Here is a 27,872-nt window from a genome sequence, read left to right as displayed (position 1 = left end):
TGTTCATGGGTCTATGCGAGAACTTGCCTCATTCGTCAGAAACGAGTTCGAAAGGAAGAGTGGTTACTGGATCTGAAGCTTTTTTAAAAAAAAAAATATTTCATTCCAAATTAGAACTAAAAATAATAAGATGGAGGTTTGTATATCAATTTTAGTCGCCTATAGTGACCCACACTACGTTTATTTGTTTTCTATGCTAGGGAGTTCGAAAAGTTATGATATGTCGTTAGATTCACTGTCTGAGGAGTCATCTCGAAATTTTTACTGAAAATGTGGCTTTTTGTGAGGAGCCCGGTAATTGTTTTGATCAACAAAGCAATTGGTCACGTGTGAGAAGAGTTCACGCTTTGAGGGTTCCGCAAAAGCTTAATTATGTACGTAGACAGATCATACATGCCGGGATAGAGAATATTCGCTGTTTTTCTGCCTGTTATGGGTACTGATACTGACAAGATATCGGTGAAGGTAATTCCAAAACCGCATCAAAAAACTCTTCAGTAGGTCCTGTGATTAGCCAGGTCACACAAAAAGATGCGAGCAGAGGACTTCAGTTTATGTACAGAGAGAACATTTAATAAAATATTTGTGATGTACTTACTAAAACCTGGTTGGTTGGTTTGTTTCATGGGAGGGCACCAGACTGCGTTGCCATCGGTCCCATCCGATTAGGGAAGGTCAGCCGTGCCCTATCACAAGAATCATCCCGACATTTGCCTGAAACTATTTAAATTAGGATCGCCCGACACGGGTTTGAATCGTCATCCTCTCGATTGCGATTCCAGTGTGCTAACCACTGCGCCACCTCGCTCGGCGCTAAAACCTGACTACAGCTTGCATTTTATGTTAGATACATTACAACTTAGATTTTAAGTTATATTATGCTTTTGACGGATGATGAATGCTGTGTTTTTCGTGCATTATAATTACAAAATTACCGCCTTCTGATTTATTTCCTTTTGATGCGGAACCTTGCTTCTTGCTAAATTTAGCATGATTCTAGATCAACCTGAAGTACCTTTTACGTAAGTTGACGAGGATCAAAATATTTGACACAAATGACCGCATCTTTCGATTATTTTGACTTAGAAGCTTACATATTTTACACCGCCAAGGGACCACAGACTTTAGTATGTGACATAAATTTCAACTTGATAAGTGTACTCGTTCCTGAAGAAAAATGTTACTTCATGAACAAACTGACAGACTTAGAAATGGGCAACGAAAAGGATCCTATTAGCGTTCCGGTTCTACCTTTAGAGCTACAGAACCTTAAAAATATTGATTACAGGGTGGTGTCAGTACAGTGAAATACAAGTACTAGTTTTGGTCACATTTCGTAGACATACAAGAGGCAGTTCACTGGAGATACAACTATATTATCAGCTATGAAGAGATGAGAGAAAGGAATCATAAGCAGTTGTACACTACTCCCTCCGTAGTAGTAATACAGTGATTTCTTGTTTGTCTTTCAATAAATAGATTGTATTTTGGGGAAAATGTAATGAACAGTTCATTCTAGTTACATGTTTTTCGTTGTTTCTTTTTTTTGTTTATAATAGAAAAAGGAAACTGAGAACAGATATTGATTTAGCACCCACACCACCTATTGAACTATAGTGTTTTCAAACAACAAGAAACAAAAAAATATTTCTCCATTGGTGTGTGTAATTCCAAACACTTTCCATGTTTTAAACTTCTTGTGAAAATTCAGTCACATGATTCTATATCCTCGAAGTTACTCCGTTCGTCCAGTTGCATCAAATACGTGCGTATAAATTATAGCGCATAGATGCAGAACTAAATATACGTTAGTTATAAAAGTTTAGCTGTAAACTTAATATGCACGAGCCTCTACGAGAAAGAGATGTATGTCACAAACACTTTTACGCTATGTTATTAGTTTCTCGACATTTTTCATGTAATTGAAGTCTGACAAGCAACAGCATCGAATGCGAGATGAAAATTAAAGTAGAACGGTAATACAGTTAAACGGCGTTCCGAGACCCAGTGCGACGCTTGGCGCACGACCGTATCCCACGAGAACCGGATGGCTCCCTTGACAGCATGCAGTGGCCCCTCGTGTGCGCCTGACAGCTGTCGAACGCCGCTGTCTGCTGTATAAGACAGATCCTCCGGGACCTCGTGTAGCTGTTGATGCACGCGCCCCAGGGCGTGGGCTCTGATTCCGCTGGATGAATTTTTTATTTTCTTTACTGCTGAATCTTTCCACTTCTAGTCGACTAAACAGCGGCTAATGTGTCTTTCACTCTTATGTTAACGAAGGCGACCATTGGCTACATTATGTGGGAATATCACGCAGCTATGAGCATCAAATCAATTAGTCCTTGCAGGATAGCGAACGATACAAATGCGCTCCAAAAAGCAGGATAGTGCACTGTATAAAAGTGTCCCAAAAAGAACCACACGAAAATGCGATTTTTCAGGGAGCCCTATCTCGATTTCTATTGATCACGGAGATAAGGGCTCAAGTTTTTTGGATAGAATTTGGCATATCAGAAATCTGTGTGTATACCGGAAGAACGGGCCAATTGCATGTATATTGCAGTACTGGGTCAAAGTTGGAACATTACACACAACTTACAGCTCAGGAAATGCGAAAAAGTCGTTTCGTCCTTTTGCATTAGGTGTGATCTAGAGTGGTCTTCAGCAGCTTATAACAGCATTAATTGGTCATGGACGATTCTTCAGAATACTATGATTTTGGGGTACCAAAAGTACGCCTTTTTCCCATTTTAGAAAACGTGCGTCCATTATCAAGATATACGTGAAAAACCATAATATTTGGGTTGTGGGGACGGCCTCTTCTGTAATTTCTATTATGGCAGATTCTCGAGATTTTGCCATGTGTTCTTAAGATCATATCCTTGTGGAAAATTGTAACTTTTTTCCTTGTAATTATCCCTTACCAAGATCCGAAGTTCAAAGTAATTATGCACTTAATATTCTGTTTGAGGGGTAAATGTAGTTGTTACTCACATAGCGAAAACATGGCAAATCCTACGGTCATCGAAAGGGTTCTGCAGTAATCGAACTATGTTTCTTCGTCTTACGACTAGCTGTCTCTATATTATCTGCACTTCACATATATACAAACATGTTGAGAGTGGCACTGCACCCTAGGAAGAGATTAAAATGGTTTCAAAAAATTATTTAAATCTGAACATACTGAAAAGACATTGTACGTCTTGTAAGATACTGATCATAAACTGATAGTTTTTGATTAACTGCGACGAGCAAAGTATCGCGGAAGAATGTAAAGCAACGATTTTGTGTTAACCTTATATTATGAACACTTATTTGTTGTTTATATGTCAAAGTGTATAAATATGTTACACTGTACAAACAGGTAAAACTTTATAGTGACCTATAGGATTAGTTTTACATAGGCAGCACACATCGCTGTAGAAGAGAAAAGAAGAAGCAGCGGGAAGTGCTCCTATCGGAACACCAAGAAGACGAATATGTACTTCCTTAAACGACCGTGACAGAAAAATGGGGGAACACGCTGCCTCAGTCCTGATTCCGCCATCTTCACAAAACATTTTGGCGTGCGAATGTATATTCGCGCGCTCTTGAGGTGAAAGAGAGTAGCAGCAAGATAGTGACTTTGTAAGAGGGAGGAGACTGTGATGGGGGGATAGATAAAGTCGCACTGAAACAGAAAGAGAAATGTGTGAAGACAATTAGAGTGGGGGTCAAAGAGAGAGGACTGGAGGTCATGAGAGACAGAGGCAGTAAAAGAGAAAGAGAAATGACAGAGATAGAAGGGGCAAAATAGAGAGGAGACGATGGAAATGGAAAATACAGATTTGTGGAGAACATACATATTCTTTGGAAGGGGCGGGGGCTTCTGGACACTCGCAGACCGGCGAAATTTTACATATATACTGACAGGAAAGAACCGAAACAACAAAAAATTATTAGTGTATAGTAATGAAATTACTGGATTATATTTTTCAAGGTAACATATATGACTGACTAACATTACAGGTCACAGGTTAATATAAGCGCCAGAAAAGGCATTATAATTGTGAAATGATGGTACATTAATAACCAGTGTAGCCGTTTGAATGTTGAATGTCAGCATGCAAACGTGCATTCATTGTGTTGTGCAAGTGCCACTTGTCAGTTTGTGATGTAGAATTGCATGCCTGTTGCACGTCGTCTGTATATACAGGGATGATTAATACTGGCTGTGAAAGACGCTGTAGAAGTCATGAGATAATGTCCCGTATTTGCTCAATTGCAGACAGATCTGGTGACTGAGCAGGCTAAGACAACAATTCGACATTCTGCAGGGCATGTTGGATTACAACCATGCTATGTAGGTAAGCGTTATCCTGTTGGAAAGCATCCCATGGAATTCTGTTGATGAATGGCAGCACAACAAGTGGAATCATCAGATGGATGTACAAATTCGCAGTAAGCGTACATGGGATAATTACGAGAGGGCTCCTCCGACCGTACGATATCTCACCCCAAGAAATTGTGTATGGTTACCAAAAATTTTACCATTTAGTAGAGAACGCGACAGTATGCATCCCACAACTGTCACATTACCTTTTTAGGAATGGCAGCGATACCACTACTGTAAACTATGTTCTTTTCAATTGATACTGCCCTGGTACGTAGATATACTTATCTACATCCATAGTCCGTGTTTTATCTCATGGCACGAGAGCTTGTGACGCCGTTGAGTGTGATGCGTCGATTGCATGGGGACGTTTAGCTCGGCGGTTTCGGTGATGATATTCGAGAGGAGAGCACTTACATCGTACAACGCAAACCCGACACCACATCACTCGCAGATTCACTGCTGTCATCTACCCGTATCGAATACATTTAACACAAAATTCTCACAATTCATGAAGGAAAGGTGCCAGTGAGCGGGTGGGTTGGGAAAAGAGCTTTCCACTTGTGCGGGGGCGGAGGGAGAGGGTGAATCTACCTTTCGTTATCTAGCAGCCTAGTTACGATATGACTCTGCTTCACTCTATTCCCAATGTGCGAGTGGGGTAAGGAAAAACGCTTTCCACTTGGCCAAGGGGGCTGAACCTGCCCCTCGGTGTCTCCCAGCCTATGATACCATATGACACTGCTTTACTTTATTCGTGTTGACCTCCTCTGTATGTATTCAATATCCCACGCTAGTCCAATATGGTTCGGGTCCCATACACTCAAGCAATAGTGTGTATTGGATGCACGAGTGTTTTGAAAGCGATATCGTTTGTAGACTTACCGCATTCCTCTAGTAATCTACCAAAGAAACAAAGTCCACCACATGCTTTACCTACGACTAGGCAATGTGATCATACCATTTAATATCCATACATTCCACTGAAATTTCGAAAATAAATAGCGGACGTGGTAACAAAACTACTATTCACCCTGGTGTGTAGATTGTATGAGACTGGCGATATAGCATCAGAAATTGAAGAAAACGTCATTCACAAAATTCTGCTAACTGACGATCAGATTGGCTTTAGAAAAGGCAAAGGCAACAGAGGAACAGTTCTGACGTTGCAGTTGATATTTGAAGTGAGACTGAAGAAAAATCAAGATAAGTGTTGGATCTGTCGACCTGAAAGAGCCTTCTACAGTGTTAAGTGGTGCTACATCTTCGAAATTCTGAGAAAAATACAGGCAAGCTGTAGAAAACGACGGATAATAGCAAGCTATAGGCAAAGACTGCTAGTGTACAATATGTACAAAAATGAAGACAGAATAATAAGAATCGAAGACCGAGACTGATATGCTCGTATGAAAAAGTTTGTAAGACAGGGATGTAGTCTTTCGCCCTACTATTCAGTCTATACATCGAAGAAACAAAGATGGAAATAAAAGAAAAGCTTCAAGACTCGGATAAAATTCATGGGGAAAGGATACCAATGATAAGATTCGCTCGGGACATGCTACCCTCGCTGAAAATGAAGAATGCCTCGATGTGTTGAGTGGAGTGAACATTTAGATGATCACAGGATACTGATTGAGACTACATCGAAGAAAGACGAAAGAAATCAGAAGTAACAGAAGTGAGAGCACCGACAAATACAACATCAGAACTGGAGATCATGAAGTAGAGGAAGTTAAGGAATTCTGCTCCCTTGGCAGCAAAATAACCCATGTCAGTAGGAGCAAGGGAGGACATCAAAAGCAGACTAGCATTAGCAAAAAAAAAGAGGTAATGCTAGTCAAGAGAAGTCTACTAGTATAAAACATATTCCTTAATTTGAGGAAGAAAAGAAAGTATCAAGTATAGGCATTAATTTTAGGGAGAAAGTTTTGAGAATGTACGGTGGGAGCTCAGCATTGTATGGTAGATAAAAGTTTACTTGGCGAAAACCGGAACAGACGAGAATCGAAGCATTTGAGGTGTGTTGCGACAGAGGAATGTCAAAAACTTGGTTTCCCGATACGTTAAGGGGTGAGGAGGTTCTCTACAAAATCGACGATGAAAGGAATGTATGAAAAACACTGACAAGAAGGAGGGACCAGTTGATAGCACTTCCATGGTACTAGAGGCAACAGTAGACGGTAAAAACTGTAGAGGGAGATACAGATTGGAAAACATCCAGCAAATAATTGAAGACGTATGTTGTGTGAATCGTTAATACTGCAGTCATTAGATACCACGTTTTCTCATTTTGTGTAATACAAAATTTTAAAATTTAAAGCAGTTTTCCAATATCTGTAACTTTTTGAAATCTGATGTAGATCCAGGTGAGCATCACTATAGCTTGTCTCAACCATTATTTCGTTACATATAATTGCCTCATCTGTATTACTATTAATATACAACATGAACATCAAGGGTCCCAACACACATCCCTGTGACACATCTGAACTTAGGTCTACATCAGCCAACGTCTCTGTGACCAAAAAAAGCATTATACGTCGTTCTTTCCAAGACGTCCTCAATCATGTCATCAATTTCTATAGATTTCCTTAACGACAGTACCTTTGATAATATGCGTAGGTGTGGTACTGAGTACAGTGCATTTCAGAATTGAAGAAATATATCTAACAGAATGGATTCATCCATGGCTTTTGGAGTTTAACTTAGTAGTTAAAGCATTCTTTTAAATTTGGGGCATAATTCGCGATAGTCCTCACGTTTCCGTAATGCTGAACTGTGAATATTTACTGCCTTTTACAGAACACAACAGACAGGAACATACACTGCAACCAAATTAGTACAAACTAACATGTCCCCTAATGTACGTAATAGCAAATAAAAACTAATATGAATTTGAGGGTAAAACATTTTAACAAACGAGCCATTTTTTACTAATATAAAAATGGAGAAAACATTCATCTATGAACACCACAAACAGTTATAACAAACTCTTTCTAACTCGAGCACTTTTTTATTAGCTGGTGTTCGTAAGCGGTTTTATTTTTCCCACAGCTTTTAAGGCTCTTCACAACAGACACTTACTTTTCTAAATTTTTGTTACTATAGTGTCAGTAAATGAAGACACCAATAAGATTTCAGATGTTATAATTCGAGTACATTAGTCCTTTGCTGTTTAGAAAATTTCCTCTTCTGTACATATTCCTGTTCATCCTGCTTCTGAAGCAAGTCATCACCACTCTAAGTGTTCTGTACCTTCTTTCGTCTATTTCTTGATGATCTCGCATTTCTTAATGTACCTCCATGATCCTTCTGTCCATTATGCTGTCGTTAATTCTATGGATATGCTCACTTTGCGGGTGTAAGGCTTCCATTTAGTCACTAGTTGACCAGTCTGGTTTGGCAGCAGAAGATAGCAAAAGAAGACCGAAGTTTTAAATTCCACGTCTAAGAAATCGTTGACGCAGGAGAACCGTAGTTTGGCCATCGCACAGAGTCCTGTACAGATGACATGTTAATAACTATTCCTGGCGTAGAGAAACAAGTGAAGAAGTTGAGTACAAATAAGACGCCAGGACCGTATGGAATCCCAATTCGCTTTTACAAAGAGTGCTCTACGTCATTGGCGTCTTACTTAGTTCAATTTATCGCGCATCCATCGACCAGCGCAAAGTGCAAAGCGACTGGGAAAAAAGCGCAGGTGATTCCTCTATACAAGTAGAGTAAGACAACGGAACCGTAGAATCACAGATCAGTATCCTTAACACCGGTCTGCCGCAGAATTCTAGAGCACATTCTGAGTTCGACTATAATAAATTTCCTAGAGACGTAAAAGCTCACGCCAATGAATCAGAAGGGCTTTAGTAAACATCGCTCTTGTCAAAGCCAGCTTGCTAGTTTGTCACATGATATATTGCAAACTATGTATGAAAAGCAAGAGGCAGATTCCATCTTTCTGGATTTCCGAAAAGCATTCTACACGGCACCCAGCTGCAGGCTGCTGACGAAGGTACGTGCATACGGAATAGGGTCCCAGATATGTGAGTGGCTCGAAGACTTCTTAAGTAATAGAACGCAGTGTGTTGTGCTCTGTGGCCAGTGTTCATTGGAGACAAGGGTATAGTCAGGTGTACCACAGGGAACTGTAAAAGGACCATTGTCATTTTTCATATACATAAATGATCTCACAGACAGGGTGGATAGCAATCTGTTCGCTGACGATGCTGTGGTGTACAAGAAGGTGTCGCAGGCAAGTGACTGTAGATTCATACACGATGATATAGACAAAATTCCAAGTTTGTGTGCTGAATAGCAACTGCGTCTTAATACAAAGGAAAAAAAAAAGTTAATTCTCATGACTAGGATACAGCATTTGTAGTGTCCTGCCTGACACAGTTACCACAGTTACTTGTCTTAAACGTCAGGGCGTAAAATTAGGGAGCAATATGAAATGCAACAAGAAGGTGAGGACTGTGATCACGAAGTCGATGGTGGACTTCGGTTTACTGGGAGAATTTAGGAAAGTGTTGTTCATTTGTAAAGGAGACAGCGTATAAGACGCTAGTGCGACCTCTTCTTTAGTACTGCTGTAGTGTTTGGGGTCTGCACCGCGTCAGATTAAAAGAAGACATCGAAGCAATTCAGAGGCGAGCTGCTTGATTTGTTACCGATAGGTTCGATCCGCATGGATATGCTTCAGGGGCTCAAGCTCAAGTTGGAGTCCCAGGAGTGAAGAAGGCATTCATTTCGAAGAACACTACTCAGAAAGTTTAGAGAACCGGCATTTGAACTGACTGCAGAAAGATCCTACTGCTACCAATATACATTTCGCATAGGGACCACGGAGATAAGATGCGACATATTAAGGCGCATACGAAGGCTTATAGAAAGTCGTTTCTCCTTCACTCTCTCTGCAAGTCGAGCGTGAAACGCAACGACTAGATGCATTACAGGGTACCCTCCTCCACGCACCGTACTGTGGTTTGCGGTGTATGTATGTAGGTGTAGATGTAGATTTGATAGTTAAATTATTGGACTGTGTGTATGGGTCCTGATTCCTTTTTTCCCATTTGTTAACTCCCTTTCGAGGACTCAGTATCTTCATCGTATTATACCCCTATCTGCCTCACCTCTGTTTCTATTTTCCTATTGTGGATTAGGCATTTGATTCAACACAAAGCTTCTGGTTTCATCTTGCGGTTCTTATGCCAGAGTTTACTTTATGGCTGCCACAAAAATCTTTTAAATTACAGATTTCGTTAATTTCTGTTGATTTCCTTAAACAACACACTTTCCAAAGAGATAATGATAAGTAAGGTCCAGCACCTTTAAATACTGAATACTACCACACTTGTGGAAATTAGTTTTTACTATTAACACTTAAATTCTACGCTTATGTTTAACTGACAAATTTAAAACACTTATGAAGTTAGCTGAAGAATGAAATAGTAACTATATTTTTTGAAAACTCTAAAATAAAAAGTTGGTTCATGATTAGATTACAATATTTTTAAATGTGGGCATAAGGTATCCTCCAGCTGGTGTGGCTAGGCTTAATTTTGATTGAGGTAAATTTTAATTTCGAAGACTACTCAGTTTTTAGAGCTGTGACTCACTGAACAAAGTACATTACTGTTGCATTAAGTATCTCCTGAAGTAGTTCATGGATGTTTTCTAATTCTTTGAGACCCGTAGTCGCGGATGGTTCATTAATAAGTAATACTATATATATATATATATATATATATATATATATATATATATATATATATATATTGAACATCGTCGTATTCTAGTGTGATAGCTTCCTTATTATTATTATGAGTCGGCCCTATTTAGTACCAAGACTTAGTCTACAACGTAAATTTATCCGTAAGACATCTATTGCATTGTTTCATGGTATACACTGGGATCTCTTACACTCGTATGCGTACCTGATGATAGTACCGTAAGTATTGGCCGCGTGTTTATCACAAGTAACATATGCATTAAGATTAACGATATGGGCAGTGTTGTAGACTCTAACTAAAAACAGTTTGTGGGTCAACAGAGTGTTAAGAATTCGCATAAATTGATCAGGATGCTCAGAGAAAGGGGCCAATATAATAGCTTACATAAGTTTTGCCTCACTTTCAAGGTACGTTAAGCACATCAATCTTTCAAGTTAGTTTTATGGTCAAAACTGTAATTTGATTTTGTTACATTAAGTTATGACAGTAATTATAATTATGAGGAAAAATCGTTTGAAGCAAACGATTTCTATAAATTTCTGTTTGCCTTTTTGACCCGGTTCAAAAGATTCTCAAAATCATTTCCTGATTTCTCACCCTTGAATAGCGTTTAGTTCCGAGAATGAACACAATATCTTCTATTACACACATATTTCTCTAATTTTCTCTAAATTAAGTTGGTTACATCCAGTTCAAAATCCAAATGAATCATCCAGTGCAATTACATGGGAAACATGCCCCAAATTATTCTCTTCCAATGGGTGCTACATATATTGCTGCTTTGTTTGCGATGTTTTCTTCCATAGATGGTTATACGTTTTCCAAATTAATCATGGGCGAATATGTTTAAAAATGATATTTTTAGACTTAAACACTTATGAATGTAAGCGCATTGGAGATCCTAAGAAAGAATACGTGCAGAAACGGTTATGGACAGGGCATATTTAAGATTCAAAAATTTAGAGTGTATTATTAAAGATACTGTGAATTTTGTACATTTTATTTTTGGATGCTTTTCTTCGCAGCTTAAAACTTACATCAAAATTAACCCATTGTAATTGGATAACTATTGAGACTTCTTCGCACTTCTCCCATGCTTCGTTCATAGGAGTGAACGCTTCTTCAATATTTTACGCCACTTAAGAGACAAATGCAGCTAATACTGTACACAAAATTATAAGATAAAAATAATTGTTTTAAATAATAAAATCTATTTACCTGCAGCATAAATACTTTGCTGCATTAGATTGTGTACTAGCTTTTACTCTGACTAAACCATACATTTCACTTTCTCCCGTTGAATCATTTTCAGGAAAGATATTGACAGTAATTCAAGAACTACTGAAGTGGAAGGTGTTAGGTGGCATCAGTGCAATGCCTTAGATTAAATTACTATTTCTACATGCATCGAATTGGTGCAAAATTATAGACAGAACGGTAAGACATCCTTTGAGACAAAAGTACTTTTGGAACAATTACTGTCAAGACTAGTCCAACAGGACGTTTAATATGTTCGAAAACGAATACTTACTCAATTTGGATGTCTTAAAATTCTACATTCATATTAAACGTGGAATTCTAAGTCGTCCTTAGGATATCAGTTAGGACGTTGGATTTACTTTCTCGACGAGATGGGTTAACAGTGCCGTGTGATCATCTCTTTCGTTTCCAAAATCGTTTACTGGAAAGGATTAGATGGCTCAATTGGAAAGGCCATGACGGAATGCCAGTATACAGTTTACGATTTTATATATACAATTTGAGTATGCACTAATTCTTCAGTGGCATCGTTGGCGTAGGCAGTTAAACACGAATTCTGCGAGGTATATATATATATATATATATATATATATATATATATATATATATATATATATATATAAAGCGTTATGCGTGCAAATTTCGTTGGTTACATGAAATCCCTGAAAGGAATTCACATATGACAACAAGATTTCAAGCTAAGTATTATTTTTGCCGTATGTATACGCAGCTGGAGATATTTTGTTTCCCTGTATTTTAACTATTAGACTTTTCAGCTCTCTTCTTTAATGTGTTCAGTAGTTATTTACGTTTTTTGGGTCATGGAATTCTGTCTTGGTATCAGTAATGAATCTTTGTACGGTTAGATACACGAAATCTCAATCTTTTAATCTCGCTTTACCATATATGCTTTCCAGAGTTCTTTTTGTTAGATCTATTTCTCTAAACGTTAGATCTGTCGCTCTCTCTTCTCTCCTATCTTTATTGTTAAGTGACGTTAAGCTCGACCAAAAGTACCAAGGTAGAAAACACAAATAAAAATAAAATTTATACTCTGGAATTTTTACTGCAGAGGAAACATACGATCACCAGGGAACTGATGGTCAAAATACGTTTTCCTCTGTACGTCATTGGGTTACTGATGCATTGTCTTTTCTACAAAAGATGCAGCAGATGAAAAGCCATAATATTCGTTTATAGATACACATCTTCGACAGCACTATCTCCATCGTGGTTTGTGCTCAAAATTCCCATCGCCCTTTGAACAGATTTCAGTAATATAATTGAGTCTCAGAAAGAAAATACAAGCATTGTACTCCAGTTAGCAGGCACATACTGTGCTCTTCACGCCACTTCATTGTGTGTAGAGCAGCAAATGTAAGAGATTTCTCATTTAGTAGCAGCGTTTATTACAGGAATCCGATTTAACGAATCAGCATTGCACTTTGTAATAGTTTCGTTGGTACACTAGGGGTACAGTTCTGTTCAAAAATAATAATGTAGAACACAAATCTTTCCTTCCCTAATAATAAAGTGCTGTCAGTTATCATGTCATAGAAAGGAGACTCTATTGCTTTTATAATTACTTCACAATTGCTCTGTTTTCGTTGTCAGTGTCTTGTAGTTCGCTTCCTAAATACACTAATTGTATCATGCGTTTTTTCGTTGATGTGTCTTTTGATCTACCTAAACCAATTTTACATCATTTGTTTGCACCTCATCTTATTATGTAACTAGTGTGTAGGTACTTGTAGTACTAATGGAATGCGTCACACTCCTGGTCTCTGATCTTCGACCATGTATGAAGCTGCGAAGACTGTTTTGTTATGGGAAACTTCAACTTTCATTCCGTTAACGTTTTATGGAAGACAACGTATAGTGTACAGTATGAGTCTGAACTCAACCGACAGATCCCCTGAAGTAGTTCAGGGATGTTTTCTAATTATTTGAGACCCGTAGTCGCGGGTGGTTCATTAATAAGTAGTAATGTAATTATGATTTATTGTGCTCATTTCCCGAGTTACCTTGTTTCTGTGAAAATACCCTCATAGAAACGAAATAATCTGTAAATTTCAATCACTAAAACGTAAAAGACAGAACGCAGGGTAATAAATAAACCCACAGATGACGCAGGAGTAGTGTGATGTGAATGCCGTCTCTACAAGAGTCACCCAGTTTTCCAATGCATTTAATGAAACCACACGAACGTGAACATCGGGCAACTGTTCATTAGTAAACCTATCCGCACAGCTCTGTATCGTGTTTAATGTACAAGTAACACTGCCGGAACGACAAACTAAAAACAGAACCCAACAGTACTGGATATATAAGTTTGAGGGGAATTCTCAGAAAATTTCCCTGAAATTCCTTCTAAGCTCTTTTCGTGTTTGATGGGTTCACCTTGTATAGTAACTAAAGTGGGCAAATTTCTGCTACTCCAGGGAAGGTATCGTTTAATTAGTCACGTCGTTATGAAATGGAAACCGTATATATTTCGCTGCTGCGATGAGTACAGCTTTATCGAGGACCATTTACGCTTGTTATTCGATGCTTATAAGTGTTCATTGCTTATGGATAGCGAAAAGTTCAAGTAAAGAGCAAGCATCAGCTTGGATAAGGAAACGACATGGAAGTAATCTGACTAACTGAGGTGTCACAATATGAGGAACTATTGTGAAATACGTGTGCTGTGTTAGAAAACCCACGCGTTCCTGTGATATGAGGAAATACACGCTAGGTAATTTTCTTGCCTTCTTATCAACTTCACGACAGTAACACAGATGACGAAGCAGTAGTGATAAACATTTGATACCATCATTAAGACTGCAGCTATACGTCCTGTAAACGATCGTGCCTTAGAGGCACAATACTGGATATAGGGTGTTAAAGACAAGATCGGAATCTGGAGGCAGCTTTGTGGAGGAAATGTCCAGGTACTGGCTTCAATCTATTTTGTAGAATCACTGAATACTTACATTTTCATGGTTATACGAATTTTCAACGTCCTCCTTCTACATCCGTTCTCCCTGCCTTGTTAATTATTGCATCAGTGAATCGCTTTATTTATCCCATTAACCTGTGCAATTTTGTATTGAGGTTTTCTCATATGTTTTGTTTTTTCTACCAAGTCTTATTCTACATCTCTTTATTGTGACTCACTTCGCAGTTAACTTTCGATACAATGAAACAATAACTGGTAATGTTGGGCATTTTAGTTGCACAGAAAACTGACGGATTTGTGACCTTGTACGTGTAATCACCGTAGCTACAAAGCTTTGCTACTGCGGGGATGAGAAAGAATATAGAACCCAAGCCGTATTTCACAGTGGAATAGCCCAAACATTTTAGTAAACACAGCAAAAGTTACTAATTACAAGAATATCCAAGGTGTACCTCGGAACTGCATTGTTCATCACGTTTGAGGTATGGTTTTGTCGTTAAAAAGTATGGAATGAATGTCTGTGTAGAGGTTGCATATCGATGTCAATGTAAGTGCACTCTAGCTTAGATAGTGGCTAGTACTAACAGTATTACTTTCGCATCATCCGTGCAAGAAAAACACTGAGGCACCCTGAACGAAGCGTACGAAAACTACTAGGAATAAGCGAAATTGCACGAATTTCTTCGAACGGAGTTGATTTGAACTTTTAAAAAAAGAAAAGAAAAACGGTGCAAATGCTCGCAATATTTCGTGCACGCATCAACCGTGTAGCACTCGCTGAACACTGTCAGTGCTGCACAGAACGTACTAAAGAATCTCTTAAATTACGCTGAGAAACCTCTGTTGTTAAATTACTTTATCTCAATTATTAGCCGCTTGGTTTGAGGCGCCATATCACGGATTGCGCTGCTCCTCCCGCCGGAGGTTCGAGTCCTCCCTCGGGAATGGGTGTATGTTGTTCTTAGTATAAGTTAATTTAAGTTAGTTTACGTAGTGTGTAAGTCTAGGGGCCGTTCACCTCAGCACTGTGGTATCTTAGGAATTCACACACATTTGAACATTTTTTATCTGAATTATTAAGATATGACACGTTATTATATGCGCTTATAAAATAAGGGCCTTAACCAGAAAAAAAAGATAATTCAAGAGTCTGAGATATGGTGTTATACAATTATGCAGTGTGATAAGCGGACTGGTAAGACATGAAATGAGTAAGTCATCCTTAGAATGAGTGAGGAAAGGAACATGTGCAAAATGGTTAGACGAAAGGACAAAACAATATGAAATATGTTACGACTTTAGGGAATACCTTCTATGGGGCTTGAAGAGCGCGTAAGGATCAATGTCTGGAGAGGAAGACAGAGATTTGAATGTCCAATACTTGACTGAAGCCTTTGAAAGCAAGCGCTAATGTGAGATGATTAAGTAGTCACAGGGTAAGAAGTGGTGTCCGGCGGTGTCAAACTAGTGAGAAGACTTTGTTTTACTTTTCTGCAGAGTTCATATTCGATACTGTATAATCGATACTATGTAACCCGCAGTACAGCATACGTCTACAATAGTACAACAACCTTACATTACAGAGGTTGCTTTAGTAGATGGATGCATCCTTCGTCTGTATCAAACCACTTCTTAAGTTTTCCATGCTTGTTCAAGGAATGCAATTCTGTGTAAAAGGTAGCAGGATTACTTTACTAACTCTACTGGAATTACTAGAGTTTTGATAATTAGTTTATTGTGTTTCTTGTTTCAACAATCACCGCCGTTCATGTGTTTCTTATTACTCTCTCGTTTTTCAGGCTACACAGTAGCTGTGACCAGTAATTAACTTCAGTTCTTCTCAAACACGTCTCTTCATTTTTCACATATGTTATTTGTCCTGAAGTTTGGTAAATTTTGTGTAGTTGATTTTGTCCTTCACACAGTTATCCTAACAAACGCCCCTGTTAATTTGATTATTTAATCGAACAATGTTTATGTTGAAAGCGTTACAGGGGTCACTTGTTACGAGGAGAACTGAGAGGAGTGTTGCTGTAGTAATAGCATGGAGAATCAAATCATTACATGGTCTTCGTACAATATTAAGGATAGACAATGTATTTCACAAAGTAATCCAATCAGCATAAAGCAAGGTATCATTAGAACGTGTTTTCTGTAGCTCTCAGTAGCAAATTGTTTACTCAGTACTTACTTAAAAACGAACTACTTCGTCTACATGCCATTTAGAGCCTATTCATTTACTATTCCAACCAGCCTGGTGTCTTGGACATAACAAGGAAGAAACACAGTCACTGGCGAGAGGCTGCCCTGGTCTCCGTTGCAGCAAATGGCTGTTTTATCCAGGCTTTTATCTTGCCTTTGTCAACTGCGACAGGTGTTTCAAACTCTCGTCAGAGTGTGCTCTGGAAAACTGGTTGCTGTAGCGAACTTCCTTGATCTGCTCCGGAGTCTCTCTCCCTAAGCGAAATTCAATAGCAGGATTATCTCAATTTGTAACACTTCCTGCATTTGTTGTAATCATTTCGAGTTGCGTGGACATATTAACGTGAAGTATATAGAATATACATTCCAGCATCAAAATGGTTCGGGCATTGTTAATATTTTTTATTTTCAGTAAACACGCTACCTACTCATGCCATAAAAGTTACTCCAGAGTGTAAGGATTTTGAAATAAGTTAACGAAAATTTCTCCAAAATTCTTAAAAGTAGCTCCCTCTTCCTTGATTCTATATCTGAATTCGGTTAAAAACGAAACGACTACCAACTGCGCCAGATGGGAAGAACTGTAGGATGCCGATGTGGCATCACCACGCATGTCCAGATAACGAATAAAGACTTTGAGTAAGATAACCTTTTTTGTGAAGACGCTGCTACCATTGCAAATATTAGGAAATTGTCAATCCGTTTCCTATATAGAATCGTGGACTTCTTTCGTATAGGAATACTCCTTTATACAACTGAGTCTCTTGTTTAGAGAATGCTAATTACGAGTGCACTCATTCTCTTATAATGTCTGACTGCAGATTCGCTCATTATTAATTCACTATTCTACATCTTTAGTATCACTGTCCCATATCTTCAGCATCACTTTGTCGTAACACTTTCTCATCACTAGATTGAGTGCTTCTATTCTAGTCTCTGCGCCAGCTGCAAGAGACCTGCTGGCCCAAAGATGATGCACCTTTTAGCGGAAAATGCTTTCTTATGGTCCTAAGAGCTAGAGGGTTAGTGGAACCTTCCTAGACCTTTTATTTCCTGAATTTCGTTACTTGAATGGCTCTCCGCTAACAGAACTGTGATTACTTACTTTTGAAAAATCGTCATCTTTTTCATCTCTATCACTGATATCTTCCACCATCCACCGAATAACAGTTTCATCGAACTTATGATAGACGAAAATGGGGCGTTCATGGGAAAAAAATTTCAACTATACTGGAGAAAACAGATACGTGGTCGAAGAAGGGCGGTCCTGGAGACCACAATACGTCTCACTAAAATGTGTCATAAACAAACATTCTGCGCGGTTGGTCCCGGCAGAGGTTCGAGTCCTCTCTCGGGCCTGGGTGTGTGTGTTTGTCCTTAGGATAATTTAGGTTAAGTAGTGTGTAAGCTTAGGGACTGATGACCTTAGCAGTTAAGTCCCATAGGATTTCACACACACACACAAACATTAAAGGTGATAATACAATTGACAGAAAAACATTGTAGGATTGGATATTTAGAGAGGGTAGGGAGAGCTAAAGATCATTCCGCAAGGACTGACCCAGAAAAGCGAATTCGAAAATTTTCGTGCGGTCGGAGAGACCACAACTCGTGATTTAGGAGTTAGTGACATACTTTCGACGAAATAGTGTCGATCTGGTTCCATATTAGATATTGTGAGATAATAACGTACCTTTCAGTAAATGTTATAGTAATATTTAAAATAACAGTAATTAAATGTTAAGTCTCAGTTGAATTTTTTTTTAATTTGAATGATATGTTTCGACCACTGTGTATCACCTTCAGATGTAAGTAGTACTCTGGTATGAGGTTAATATGAGACAAAGCGGATTCCCGACCCAACTATTTAGATCTAAATATGATCTAATGTGATCCAAACATGTCATTTAATTTAAAAAGTAGTGTTACTCAGGCTGAACAATAAATGAGAATTATTATAAACGTCAATCAGTTACTGATCCTCTCTAAACGAATAAGTCGGCTATAGCAAAAATATAATAGTCTTCTGTAGCTACACGTTGCTGCACTCGTACATTGTACCTTACTGGTGTTTTGTGGCGAGTGGCCAGCAGAAAATCACAGGGCTGCTGTTAGTTCCTGAATTTGGATCCTATGGTAAGGACAGCTCTGGGCTAGTTACTGAATTTTGGTGTTGAGCAGGTGAAACTATGAAGTTGGTGTGAACAGACATTTTTTCCTTTAGCTGCCATGATCAGTACCATTAATTAAAAGCTTGATTTCACTCTGCAAGTCAAAATTGTGGGCCCTGCTTTGAGGAGAAAGTAGACCATATGCTGGATAGCGGAATGTAAACCGTTGACAATTTAACGAGATACTGAAGCTGGAGTAGGTGCACATTTGAAAAAGAGTCTGATACTGAGATAGTTACTCTGCACATAAACATTAAAGCCAGAACAATCTCTGTAATTGGCCCCTTTACGACCTAACAAACTGCTAGGCACCTGCCAGAAATTGCTGGTATACGGAGCACGGTGCACATTACTGGTTGTATGTGGCGCATGTAACACCTTCCGGGAGCAACTAAAATTTCATATTCAATGTTTCATATAACTGTTGACTATCATCATTTGATCATTAAGTGGTATAGTCGTGCGTTTAGGGCTGAACACAATAAGACAAGTGTCACAGAAACAGTGGTTGTGTCTTTCGGCGACACAGGTAATGGCATGAAAATTACCCAGACATTATTTGAGAATGAGAGCACGAATGTCTCACAATAAACTTTGCTCATTATTTTAAATCTATTGGATACTTGGTCTCGCTGACATTCTATAAAAATAATAAAAGGAGAGAAGTTGTGTCGCTTACTACATTTTCAGTGCTCATGCAGTAAAACTTCAGCATCATACATGATTGTTAGTTCAAATGTTCAAATGTGTGTGAAATCAACTGCTAAGGTCATCAGTCCCTAAGCTTACACACTACTTAACCTAAATTATCCTAAGGACAAACACACACACCCATGCCTGAGAGTGGACTCGAAGTTCCGCCGGGACCAACCGGATAGTCAATGACTGCGGCGCCTAAGACCGCTCAGCTAATCCCGCGTGGCCATGACTTTTTTATTTTATTACAGCCCTACTACTATAGCTATTAGCAACAGATTTTTCAAGTAGCATTCACAAATTCCACTGAATGTACATGCAAAATTATTTACTGTAGGACACATAGTTAAGGTGATATGTCATCATAAACACAGATGTATGAAAAATGTGATGCATGACAGATGAAATTCCTGTAAAACGAGATGCGTGAAAAATGAGAGGCCTTAAGAACTAGGTTTTCTTAAAATGGAGAGTAAACTATCGAGATTATACTCACCCACTTATGATTTTTAACTTTTTTTGGTAGTCAATGTGTGAATAATCAAAAACTAGCAAAACCAACGTAGTAATTGTTTTGCTCCTTCAACCATACATTTTGCATGCTTAATATCACATACCTAACACATTAACTCATTTGTAAAGTAATATGATAGTTAAAACTATTTTATATACAATTTCTGTGATGGTACACCTTCGCCGTCTCATGACACTAAAGGTCCTGTGTGAAGAATCAATATGTAATCTCTCACAGCAAATTAATAACAATAATGACTTCCAATTTGCAGAAAAGGTGAAAATGCTGAGGAACCCAATGTAAATATCTTTCTAGATGTATAAATATAGGTGGTAATTTGCCTGACTTGGTTCATTATTGATTAAATATCACAGTTTCCAGTAACCAAACTTATGTATTCGTTGTGGTTTCTGGTTTAAATAATTTTCCATTTGGGATTACTGCAGATTAATGTTGGAAACTGATTTATCAGACAATCGCGTTAAGCAGAATAAAGAAATGTGTTCTCATTAAAAAATACTAGTGATATGTTAGTGGAAATTTTATCTAGTTTTTTTCCTTTTTTTTAACGATCTGTTCATTTAAAATAATTTCATGATGTCTCATTACAGATATTTGTATTTCTTCGAAAATGTTTAGTAATCGTCTTTTTTACTGAATATTCTTTATGTATTATTTACTGAAAATGAATTTCGTTGTTCTGATTAGAAATACCATTATGTAAACTCTGTGCCATACATAAAAAAATAATTTTACCTGTACAGAAACTGCCACGGACAACATGATACCTTTTGTAAAAAAAACATTATGATGATTATATATGTGTATATATACATCATATAATCCTATTATTACATGAAAATTACGAAATATTGTCATTGCCACATGCTAGAGAACATTCCGTATAGGAAGTCACATTAAAATGAATTAAGAAATCACATACACAAGAAACACTGCTTCATTCGCTGTAAGCACTGTATCAGAAGATATGTCTGGCTTTTGTGTAATAAAGATACCTCTCATGATGGGCATTTCCTGAGACTATTCTGATGAAATAAATTATTAGCATCAAACAGCTTCTGTCAAACAATAAGTTATTAATATGGCATCCTTACAAATTCTGCAATCTGCAGAGTCCCGAATGTACAAGGGATTTTACTACTCCCAGAGAATGCTTCCCATGCTGTTCTCTTGTACCATAAGACATGACTGAAAGTAATTACAAACATCGAAGGTATACACTGAACAGTAAAAAAATCATGACCACTGCTCACTGACCACGTTGGATGCTGCTTGGTGTCGTTGCGGAAACGTGACGAGGAAACAAAAGAATGTAAGTGAAGGAGACAAGGGCCAGGGACCACCCAGCGAAGATACGGGATGCAAGTGGCGAAATCCATTGAGATAAGCAACTCTGACAAAGGGCAGATTATTATTACAGAGAGGCTGTGAACAAAGTTTTTCGAAAATGGCGGAGATGGTCAAATGTTCAAGTGCTACTGTCGTGAGCATCCACGGAAAGAGGTTGAAGGACAATGAAACTATAACTTGCGGGTAGATGGTTGGACGTCCACTACTCTTCACAGAACATTGGCATGTTCTGTAAAGTCGGATAAACGATGATCTGTGGGATCTCTGTAGAAGGAGCACAAAGCTGGTGCACTCACAAGTGTTTCGTAGCACACCGTCCACCGTACATTATTGAACATGCCGTTGTGCAACGGACCACCTCTAGGTGTTCACATGTTGATCCAATGCCATGTTCAGTTACGAATTCGGTGGGCACTGGACCGTAGAAATTCGACCATCGATCAATAGAAACGTGTCGGCTCTTCGGGTGAATCACATTTTTCGTACATTAGGTCAGTCGTATTCTCCACAAACACCGTCATCGAGGTGAACGACGTCTCGAAATGTGCAGCGCGCTAGTGACGCAGACTGGTGGGAGCAGTGTTATGCCGTGAGGGACATTATCCTCCGCTTGCAATTGGCATGTGGTAGTGTTCAAGACACGCTGACAGCTGCGAACCACTTGCAACACTTCGTGCACACATGAACGCAAATGCAAGAACAAAGGTAGCAAGGCATGTAAAACAAAATTGTAATGTGGCTAAAAGAAAAGATCCGAGATAAATATTGATAGAACCTGTTGTTTCAGACCAATCTATATTTAGCGCATATAGAAATAGCAAAGCTATTGAAACATCATTTATTTGACAGAACCATGAATTATTGAATATGTAAAAACTGAGTAGAAGAAAATAAAACTAGTGATTAGGAGAAAAGTTAATGCATTGATCCAGAACTATAATTACAATAGAAAAGAAGTAGAATGCGACACAAAATTTAAATCTTTTGACGGAGTGAAAAAATTTACTGAAATAGAATTGAGGCTCTGAGAGCCATAACTAAGAAACAAGGGAACAGACAACACTGTCGTGAATTTTGAGATTGTAGCATGCACGTATGCTCCTAGCAGGTGTTGATGTTATGGTCAGTCAGCTTTTTCTGTGTTATACCCCCACATTGTATATATGAACATCGGCAAAAGCTGTCTTACCGACTTCGTTCATGCTCACTTCAATGTGGGCCCAAAGCATAAATTTTCATTGGGATATGATTGCTTACTGACTGCACTGACGTCAGTTTTCTCACAAAAGCTGGAAGCTCCAGAAAGAGCGCCACACCATAACTTCACAATCCATTGTTTCAGTATTCTAGTCTGTAAAATGAATTCAGAGGGAATCCGAACCTCACAAGTGTTACAGTTCTCACTGAAACCCAAAAGTAGATGTTCATGGTAACAATGTGCATGTTACAATGATGAAATTTTCAACAGGTTACCATGAACTGTTGTTCAAAGTAGCCTATTCTTCACTGAAGTCTTGCAAGGCCATCATTATTTTCAAATCACATTGAGAGAGACCACATCTTGTCATTTCCCCATTGTCAAGGAATGCCCTGCGAAATCTAGTTTCCAGTTACACGGATAGAAGGCAAGTGTCAACCATGAAACATAAATAGTTAGCAAAACTACTAGATAAAACTTGAAACACATAGAATTAACAGAAGTATTAGATTTCTTGCATTAAGTGAAGAGACAGTTTTATCTGAATCTCAAGCCAGAATATATGTTTTATGAAAATGATGATGAAGAGGACCATGAAGTGTTACCATAAGTCAAAATTGTGTGTGATGTGCATTTAGTATCGGTTCTTTGTGTTGTAATTCTAGTTTCACATTAATTGCAAACTACAAAAAAATCAAAAAGACCTTATCTCCACTAGGCTATATATGGCTATTCGTCGAATTAATGTTAATAATAATTTTAGAAATTTTAATTTAAATTGCAAAACATAAATGGGGTACATTTTAAACGAGACACAGGATGTTGATACGTGGTTAAAAAACTAGTCAAACCTTGTGGTTGCCTAAAAATTTGATTTTCACAAAAAATCTTTTTTTCTCAAAACTTCGTGTTTGTGATTTGGGTTGTTCTGATTCTCAGCGCATCAGTTTAATGATAAGAATAACGAAACAGATTTATTACAAAACCGCTTGTACTAATGTAGCAAACATTGTTGCCCATGCTTAATTAGTAATTGATACAGCTAAGCTTTCTATTACTGATTAAAAAAAGTATCTTACTGCAAGAATATCCAAAAAAGTTAGCACACAACTACATAACTACAAATAATTAAACCTAAAAAAAAAGAAAACGAAAACATCCATAAAACTTGTGAAAGAACAGAAACAAACAGTGCTATAGTATTCAAAGCAGAAAAGAGAAATTCATTTGTGACCCTATTCTAAACAGGCAGTCTATATAAAACCTTAGAGCTATTAAGCAAAAACAACATTAGTCACACAGAAAGATAAATTAAAAATTGATGGCGTTTAAGAGGGTACGACGTCAAACGGGACTTGGAGTAGGAGAGGCACCATAGGACATTTTAAGTTTCACTGTCTATACAATTGAATTCATAAAACTTTTTCTGCACAACCAGGAAGGATTCAGGATTTACACATACAGCGAAATAAATTTTTTTTCATCATTTCCTATTGGTACACTTTTCTTTATAAGTAACAGAGAGTCTTCAAGGAATTTAGACAGTATAGAACCATACTTACAAGTGTATGAAACTCTCGAATTTATTTAACTTACGAAAAAAATGAATGAGCTGTTACATTTTAAACTTCATCTGAATAAAAACTAACTTTATAGTTAATTATGTCAATTTTCCCACAGTTTTTAATAGATTTGGAAAATTCTACTTTTTCATACAACTGTAAGTATGGTTTGGACGCTGTTAATAATTTATCTAGGAATATCTCTTACTTGTGACAGGAATTATATCTATAGCAACAAATGCAGCAGAGAGTAAGTGAAAAAGTGATGAAATATCCCATGTAAATAGATTATTCTTATATGTTTTTAAACTTAAATTGCTATCAGTGTGAATCCTTATACTTCTTGGTCACACTGACAAAATTTCTGAATTTATTTGGCCACATAAAAATTTAAGTAAAACTCACATAGCTTTAAAAGTCATCAGATGAGCAGCAATTAATTAAATGTAATAATTCGTGCCACGTGTGCCACCTCAACAACATTAAACCTGTATTATTGTCACAAATGACTGAGAACTTGGACATAAATATTTTTAAATATGAGTTTCATTAACAGCAATTGAGGAAATTAAAATCGTAATACCAGTGTATACAATAAAATTGGAATGTCAGTGGGACTAGTCGTCCACGTAACTAACGCAACTCATGCACTGTAATTAACAACATACATAGAATGTAACCATTATCGCAGCCTCACATTTAGATGTACAAGTTGACTAACTACTACAGCTGACAATAAGACAGTCAAGCCGTACACCAGCCTAATTCCCAAACTCTGTTATCAACTTGAAAATTACACAAAATGTAGTGGTACCTGAAATCATGCTAGAGAAATTACACCATGAAATTCTTGGAGTAACGCAACCCAAAAACACAACCGTGAATCAGTTGCTCATGTAAGGATTCTCCAGCCACAGTTTTAAAACATTAATTTAAATATATCTGATGGAAACCCAGTTCTAAGCAGAGAAGGGAAAGCAGAAAGGTGGAAGGAGTATATAGAGGGTCTATACAAGGGCGATTTACTTGAGGACAACATTATGGAAATGGAAGAGGATGTAGATGAAGATGAAATGGGAGATACCATACTGTGAGAAGAGTTTGACAGAGCACTGAAAGATCTGAGTCGAAACAAGGCCCCAGGAGTAGACAAAATTCCATTGGAACTACTGACAGCCTTGAGAGAGACAGTCCTGACAAAACTCTACCATCTGGTGAGCAAGATCTATGAGACAGGTGAAATACCCTCAGACTTCAAGAAGAATATAATAATTCCAATTCCAAAGAAAGCAGTTGTTGACAGATGTAAAAATTACCGAACTATCAGTTTAATAATTCATAGCTGCAAATTACTAATGCGAATTTTTTACAGACGTATGGAACATCTGGTAGAAGCCGACCTCGGCGATAATCAGTTTGGATTCCGCAGAAATATTGGAACACGTGAGGCAAAGCTGACCCTACGACTTATCTTAGAAAATAGATTAAGGAAAGGCAAACCTACATTTCTAGCAATTGTAGACTTAGAGAAAGCTTTTGACAATGTTGACTGGAATACTCTCTTTCAAATTCTAAAGGTATCAGGGATAAAATACAGGGAGCGAAAGGCTATTTACAATTTGTACAGGAACCAGATGGTAGTTATAAGAGTCGAGGGGCATGAAAGGGAAGCAGCGGTTGGGAAGGGAGTGAGACAGGGTTGTAGCCTCCCCCCGATGTTATTCAATCTGTATATTGAGCACGCAATAAAGGAAACAAAAGAAAAATTCGGAGTAGGTATTAAAGTCCATGGAGAAGAAATAAAAACGATGAGGTTCGCCGATGACATTGTAATTCTGTTAGAGACTGCAAAGGACTTGGAAAAGCAGTTGAGCGGAATGGACAGTGTCTTGAAAAAAGGAAGATAGAAGATGAACATAAATAAAAGCAAAACGAGAATAATGGAATTCGGTCGGGTGATGCTGAGGGAATTAGATTAGGAAATGAGACACTTGAAGTAGTAAAAGAGTTTTGCTACTTGGGGAGCAAAATAAGTGATGATGGTCGAAGTAGAAAAGACATAAAATGTAGACTGGCAATGGCAAGGAAATCGCTTCTGAACAAGAGAAGTTTGTTAACATGAGTATAGGTTTAAGAGTCAGGAAGTCGTTTCTGAAAGTATTTGTATGGGCTGCATCCATGTATGGAAGTGAAACATGGAAGATAAATAGTTTGGACAAGAAGTGAATAGAAGCTTCCGAAATGTAGTGCTACCGAAGAATGCTGAAGATTAGATGGGTAGATCACATAATTAATGAGGAGGTATTGAATAGAATTGGGGAGAAGAGGAATTTGGGGCACAAGTTGACAAGAAGAAGGGACCGGTTGGTTGGACATGTTCTGAGGCATCTAGGGATCACAAATGTAGCATTAGAGGGCTGCGTGGAGCGTAAAAATCGTAGAGGGAGACCAAGAGAAGAAATACACTAAGCAGATTCAGAAGTATGTAGGTTGCAGTAAGTACTATGAGATGAAGAAGCTTGTACAGGATAGAGTAGCATGGAGAACTGCATCAAACCAGTCTCAGGACTGAAGACAACAACAACATATTTGGATAGACAAGTGAGCATTTTGACACAGATGTAGATGAGAAGCATTAAAATTATAATCAAATAGACCCACCTTCATCATTGTGGAGAAATTATAACAACACTTACTGCCTAACGACCACAGTGCTCTTAGAAGAACATATCACCACTACCCACCACTAGCTCGAACTAAAGCCACGCTCTACATGGAAACAGTCTGGTAACCATAAAAATTAAAAAAAAATCTTTTGTTTAATCAACAGAGTCGAGAATTATTCCGCCATTTATGAAATATAATGACTGTACAGTAACTCAGGTCTAAGAGGCAGCCCTCGTATAACGTTAATCCTGTCACACCATTGTCCTTCCACAGGTGCAGCTGATGACCCACACTCAGTGCTCATCATGCAAAGGCAACATAAGTAGTTTTATTTTTCTGTAATTGCTTTTCAGTGAAATGCCTTTCTCTGATCTCACGAATCCAGAATTACTTTTACCCAACATTCCCTGCGCCATCATTTCAACAGCCCTTAGAAATGTCATTCCGAGAACTCTTGAAGTATGTGATATTAGGCTGTAGATGCGGTACTGTTCACATTTTGTGGCTGCTGCCTTCCAAATGGTGCTCGACTGATATTTCTACACATTGAGGGTGCTATGAGCCGGAGAAAAACTGTTAATTGTTAGCGTCACAGTGTGATTAGTTTGGGACACTGTCTCTTTGCAGGCCCAAGTACGCGATCCGCGAGAGCCGGGCTTCCTACAAGTCCTACATGTGGCTGGTGATCCGCAGCTTCAGCCGGTCGGACATCGGAACCTACAACTGCGTCGCCACCAACTCACTGGGGCGGGCAGAGGGTACCCTCCGACTTTACGGTGAGTACGCCCTGCCGTAAGTTAAGCTCATCGTAGAAATACATGGGAACCCCTAGTGAAATCAGTACAGGCATCCTTTAATACCATGTAGTTTCGTCCCGGGGCTTGACAACCACCTAGACTCGGTTATGAGATAAGCCAAAGGGACTCTGCAGGTCCGTCGTATCCAGGTTAAACCTTTCATCGAGGATTTAATAGCGCAATGGCAAAGAACTACAGGAATGCTGATGGCGTTTTAGCCGCTGTTCCACGACACTCTATAAATTTTCCATGGTGTTCAAGATGGGTGATTTTTAAGGCCAATCGATATGTAATAGGCTGGAGGAGTGTTTAGACAATCTGTCATTCATTGTACCAGTCCTATGAATGTATCGTCTGTATCCAAGGTCTATTACGAGGTGACCAACTCC

At 38.3% G+C, this 27,872-nt stretch overlaps 1 protein-coding gene across 2 annotated transcripts in view; it reads left to right on the top strand.

Annotated features, from left to right (window-relative positions):
- LOC126281485 (lachesin-like) overlaps positions 1-27,872 on the top strand; it is a 737,825-nt gene that overhangs the window by 674,807 nt on the left and 35,146 nt on the right. For both annotated transcript variants that reach the window (XM_049980483.1, XM_049980484.1), the window contains exon 7: positions 27,314-27,462. In XM_049980483.1, the coding sequence (XP_049836440.1) occupies positions 27,314-27,462 (149 nt within the window). The remainder of the gene's footprint in view (positions 1-27,313; positions 27,463-27,872) is intronic.

Source organism: Schistocerca gregaria, chromosome 7 (assembly GCF_023897955.1).
Source record: "Schistocerca gregaria isolate iqSchGreg1 chromosome 7, iqSchGreg1.2, whole genome shotgun sequence".
Lineage (NCBI taxonomy): Eukaryota > Metazoa > Arthropoda > Insecta > Orthoptera > Acrididae > Schistocerca > Schistocerca gregaria.
Note: the sequence above shows the minus strand (reverse complement) of the source record. Positions and strands in the feature narration are given on the sequence as shown.